The sequence below is a fragment of the Zea mays genome, chromosome 8, assembly GCF_902167145.1.
Source record: "Zea mays cultivar B73 chromosome 8, Zm-B73-REFERENCE-NAM-5.0, whole genome shotgun sequence".
In the NCBI taxonomy this organism is placed as follows: domain Eukaryota; kingdom Viridiplantae; phylum Streptophyta; class Magnoliopsida; order Poales; family Poaceae; genus Zea; species Zea mays.
Window position 1 is genome coordinate 112,421,255 of NC_050103.1, and position 5,839 is coordinate 112,427,093.

At 40.5% G+C, this 5,839-nt stretch overlaps 1 protein-coding gene and 1 pseudogene across 1 annotated transcript; both read right to left on the minus strand.

Moving 5' to 3' along the window:
* Positions 1-303: 303 nt before the first annotated feature.
* On the minus strand, positions 304-3,696 carry LOC103637185 (probable low-specificity L-threonine aldolase 2). Its single transcript, XM_008659436.2, has 9 exons — positions 3,622-3,696; positions 2,198-2,234; positions 2,093-2,126; positions 1,524-1,578; positions 1,203-1,253; positions 1,034-1,105; positions 797-929; positions 580-638; positions 304-488 (listed from the first exon to the last, which is right to left on the minus strand). Exons 1-9 carry the CDS (start codon positions 3,694-3,696, stop codon positions 372-374), a joined length of 633 nt encoding a protein of 210 aa, XP_008657658.1. The 3' UTR covers positions 304-371.
* Positions 3,697-3,718: 22 nt separating this feature from the next.
* Positions 3,719-4,347, minus strand: LOC103635703 (uncharacterized; annotated as a pseudogene).
* Between the last annotated feature and the right edge of the window lie 1,492 nt (positions 4,348-5,839).

Genomic DNA, 5,839 nt, shown 5'->3' on the forward strand with positions numbered 1-5,839 from the left:
TGTCGTTGGCCTTGATGAGAGGGTCGGGGTAGCGCATGGTGCGGCCATCGTAGGTGTTCAGGTAGGGGATGCCTTTCTGGCCAAACAGAACAGACCTCACCTTGCAGAGCTTGAACTGCACACAAACCAATAGAAAAACAATGAGCATTTCACAGGCGTACTATGAAAGGGCATGGGAATTTCCAGCGATGTAAATGGATATATAGACAGAGCAACATCTATTAATAATCCTAACGATTGTAGCACATGACATTTTCAATGCAAGACTTTCATGCACACAGCATATATGGACAATATAGCAAGGATAAGGTACACAGATCTACTAATGAAAAATAGCAAACTCACACAACTACCAAGATCATCATGCTCAACTAGAACAATGAGAGATGATGTGTTAAATTGGCTGGCATTGCAAGCACGTTGTGCTGTTCCAAGACTTGACACAGTTTGTCAGGTGATATTCTTGGATCCATGACCTCAAAGAATACCTCACAAAGAGTTGATATGTGCATATAAGACCCTAATTACAGTTAACAGTGGGAAAGTACGATGATCAATTAAATGGTACAGCAGGCTAACCATATTGGTCTCGACTGAAGCTGAGTCCACTGTAATCTGCTCGATTTTCTTCAGTCCCTCTAAGAAAATGAACCCAACAAGACATAAAAGCTTCAATACCCAAACTATACACAAACAGAACTAACGTTAAGTTGACAAGCAAGCCAATTTGCAAACATCGTCAGTTGTGGTTATCTAAATGAAAGTGAATTTTGGTTCGGAAACGGAAGTACGAAACCTGCCAAAGCTTTAGCATTTTTGTGGTCATCCGCAAGCTTTCCCACAGTGTCACGAACGGCAACATGAGCAGCAGCACAAAGAACTCCCACCTGTCTCATTCCACCGCCTAGGGTCTTTCGGAGAATTCTGGCCTGAAGGTTTGTTCAGATTACTACTATTTCTTGATCTCTACAGTTTTTTTCCTTCAATGAAGTTGCATCTCTGCAGTTTAAACTTGGAAATCGATTGATCTGACCTTGTCAATGAAGGCCTTTAAACCAACAATCACTGATCCGACAGGTGCGCCTAACCCTTTCGATAGGCATACCTAGTTCTGGAGAAAATAATCACCAGTCATATGTTAGCTACAGCCAAACATATGCAGGCTGTATATCGAGCACAATGACCAGCAAATCGAAACATACCAAAACTGAATCAGCAGCTTTCACGAGTCTATCTACAAGAACTCCAAGTGCCTGGTACAATGGACAAGATGCTTTGATAAGAGGCTAGGACGCTCTGGACAGATGTTTAAAAAGTGAGAATAGCTGCTAGTATGCTCCATGCTTAGACATATGGTTGTGGTTCATCATTCAGATGTCAGCCCTTTAAAATTTTCATCTCCGAAGACAAAACAGTGAAATATACAGTCTAACTGGTCGTTTTACTAACTTTGTTGCAGATAGTATCAGAAGCAGATATAAATAAAATCACAGTACAGCACATGCATGTACCATACTACTCACCGCAGACGCATGGAAGATGCGAGCTCCATCGATATGAAGCTTCAAGCAATGGGTACTTGAAGATGTAACCAAATAAGTTGTTCAAGAAGATTAGCTGAGGAATGAACTGGTACTTGTTTCGAATGAGTACATGTAGAAAAACCATAATATAATAATTGCAACATGTTGTTAAAGGACTGCTTCTTCACAATTGTTGTAGATTCTTGTCAGGAATGAACTGGTACTTGTTTCAAATGAGTACATGCAGAAAAACCATAATATATTAATTGCAACTTGTTGTTAAAGGACTGTTTCTTCACAATTGTTGTAGATTCTTGTCTCCAAATGGAATGTCATATTGTCTGCTAAAATAAAAAGTGAATAAACTTACCACACATTAATACTGTTCCTAAATTTTTTTGCAATGAAGTAACTAATCACAATCCCATGGTTCTTGTAACGCTTATCCTGAAGAACCTTCTTTATGGCAACAGTCTCACCCGTCTCCAAACACTTAGCTTATGAACAGGTGAAATGGCATCGGATTAAGAAAGGTGATTTATAGCACGCAAGATATGAAGATCTAAAACATGTGCAGCGCGTGGAAAGCAACACCACAGGCAGCTACATAATAGTACATATCAAAGTCAGTCACAAGTTATTGCAAATAACATGGAAGACAATCCCAAAAGAACCTTGACCTACAATGCGCTCAGCCATGTAGCTCACTGTCTGCAAATGCAACCAATAAATACACATTATCATACAAAAAGAACCTGACAAAATTGATCAGAACTCCACAATCTTATAAGTTTGCAGACTAAAAACATGATCAAATGCACTAAAAATAGCACATTAAATTATGGTCTTGGCTCTCAATTATTAGATTCAGACATGCACAAAAACATGTAGACAGCAGCACAACGATTAATTGTTTTATTCATAACTCACAAAATATGCATCCAAAAATAGTAAACTAAGACTTTCTGGAAAGCTTAGAAAGTCCTCTATAACTCTTATATTATCATCACAACATGATTCAACAGTTTGAATGGTCAAACAGTGCTAAACTTTAATTCTGTCCAGATTTGGACAGAATTCGGCTCTTCACTTCAAAAATCCATAACTGGAGTTTCATAAATCCAAATCAGGTTATCCTAGACTTTTTAGAAAGCTAATAGAATTGTCTATAATTCATTTATAATCATCTCAAAGTGATTCAATGTGTATCGAAGTCAGTTAATACAAACAAACATTGCTGTCCAGATTTGGACAGATTCAGAGATACTAACTCAAACAGCTGTAACTTAATTTATAGATCACCAAAAAGGGTGATCCAAAATTTGTTGGAAAGCTTAAGAAAAGTACTACAATTCTCCTATAATTACTAAGAGCTAATTCTCAGTTTAACTTGGACAAACAAGGTCATTTTCGAAATCAGTACAGAATCTGGACAGATTCTGAAACTGGACTTGAAAAAATCATAACTCCTAAACTACTGAACCTATGGTCATGAAAGTTTTACACAAGCAAGATAAAAAGATTATCTACAAGTTTTATATATAACATTTCTACAGAAAACACGGTTTACTTTACTTAACTAGCCACGTAATAAAATTGGACATGCAATCCAAACAGCAAGAACTCTAACTTAGATCTTATTTAACTTCTACACTTATCATGCTTTTAACATTTAGAACACTCAACACTTTATCTTTAGTAGAACTAAAACCACATAATACAACAAGGCATTCATGTCACCATACATTAGAAATTCACTCAACCACCAATAAATCTTGTCGGCAAAGCGCTATAAGTACTAAACGTTGTTTTTAAATTATTAACTTGATCACTCAATTCATATACAATAACCAAATCATTTATACTTGAGAAATACCCTTACCAAAGTACTCTACGTATAATCCACTTAAAAGCATCATGCATATCTCTAATTAGTTTCATAATACAATACATACTCGCCTTAATTCTAACTTATGCCATATCACACAATGGCATACATATTTATCGACACACTCTTCACACCATAAACTACATTTTAACTTAATCTTTATTATCGAACAACGCATCTCCTTTATTTTTCTCATCACCTCGCACATACAAACACATCATCAACTAAATCACAATGAGTAAAATACACATCAAACAACCTGGCAGAATCAAACTCGGGTCGCATGTCGTCTATTCGCTCAGACATTTCATCGCATTGGTGAAGCGCGAGGCACAACGTCGACGGTAGCTGCGGTTAACGACACACACGGTTCAACATTTTATCAAGCACTAGGGATGCGGAAAACAAAGGGCTACTAGCGAGGGGCTCACCGGGGTTCGACGTCCTCGCAACCAGGGCTGCAGATCGGGTCGGCACGTGCTGCGATATTCCGTCGAACACGTCGAGGGCGGGCGCGACACGATGGGGTTTCATGGCTGTTGCTGTTGTACCACGGTCGGGCATGAGTATAATCTGCGCAGGGCCAATCAGCAAGATTCGAGCAGGGATAGATGGAGCAGAGTTAGCGCTTGACAAACCTAGGGCAGGAGCAACCGGCCATCCAACGCAGGGGGCAGAGGTGAGCACCAGGGAGGGCAGCACGGCCAGCATCCATGGAAGAAGACTCAGCCACCAGGAATAGGAAGGGGCAGCAGCCAGAGGATGAGGGCGAGGGGAGATAGGAGACGGGTGGCCCGACGACGTCCATGGCTGGGGCAGGGCGAGCTCAGCGACGGCGCCCTGGCAAGAGGAGATTGGGGAGCTCCTGCGCCATGGGAGATGGTGGTCGGCACTGGCGTTCAGGAGCAGTAGCGGCTGGTGGAGCAGCAGCGGCATTTCCGGCGTTGGGGACTAGGGCGCCAGGGGAGGGAGCACGACGTGCTGCAGGAAGGGGCGGCACCATCCACGGGAGAGGGTCCGCGCAGGGAGGGATCCAGGGGGAGCCGCCATGGGAGGGGCAGGGAGAGGAGCGCCCAAGTGGTGGTTGCCGCAGGGATGAACACCAGGAAAGAGGATGGCGTGAGGGAGTTCGGCTAGAGCTGGAGGAAGAGATGAGGATGAAGGAGAAATGACGTCCGTAGCTTCTAGGAAATAATGGGCCGCGTGGATAAGGAGTAGAGGAGCTTGAGCGGTGGAGAAGATAAAGAGAAAAATTTAGATTTTTCCTTCTCCAACATTTCACAAAAGAACATATAGGTAATTTAGTTCTAGGATTTGAATTCAAATGAGATGCAAACAGACCCATCAAAATAATATAAATTTTGATGTTTTTGGACTGCGCTTACAATGGGAGGTATTTTCGGGACCAGACAAATTTCCACAGTTGTAGATAGTGAAACAGATTAATTACGAGTACTCAATTCGGTTCTAGTTATATCGGTCCATTTTAATTTTGCATCAATATTGTTGTCGTCGAGTTTCTAATAAAATTTGCTTAGGACAACAAACACAAGAGTGGGTTGGGATTCCAAATTCATATTCTCTTAATCCATAAATTTTAAATGGATACCAGACTCAACATTTCGCAAAATAAATACGCGAGATTGATGCGACATAAAAAATGTGATCCTTTCGGAAACGACCTCACGTATCGTTCACATGGGCGAGAGGTTGTGCGTTGTCCAGACACCGGTTAGCACCTGCCACGCGCCATGATGCCAGGCCACAGAAAGACACGTGCAACGCAAGCGTGAAAGAATTTCAGATGAAGTTTAAGAAACCAGATCCGATTTCCAGAATTAAAGTTTGGGCAAGACGTCGATGGCTTAACCCAAACGATACTAGATTCGATGTTCCGAAAATTACCAAAGTCTAAATTTTGCCAAATAAATTAGGACAATTTAGACAGATGGAGACAGAGACGATATCAAAATCGTGAAAAACGAGGATGATTAAAATTTAGTGACCTTTACATTTACAGCTATTACGTGTTAAAGTCCGCACTCGTGGTCGAGCAAACGATAAACACCCGGGGTGTTACACCCACTAACATCTAAGACAATTCTTATAGTCTAAACGACTCCAACAATATCTTTATTTGAGATGGTTTCATATACAAAAGTGTCTAATATGCTAACCAAAATCTAAGACAATTCTTGCAATCTTAATGACTCAAAAGGTATATTGATTTGAGACGGTTTTCAATAACAATCCGTCTTAAATCAATATAAGACATTTCTTACTATGTAACTGTCTCAAAACACTTGTTTATTAAAGACGGATCTCCAACAAACCGTCTTAACTTACTCATCACCATATGATAAAAGACGGTTCTATAAAATACATTGATATATGTCTTAAAATGTGCGTCTTAAATAAGCATATTTCT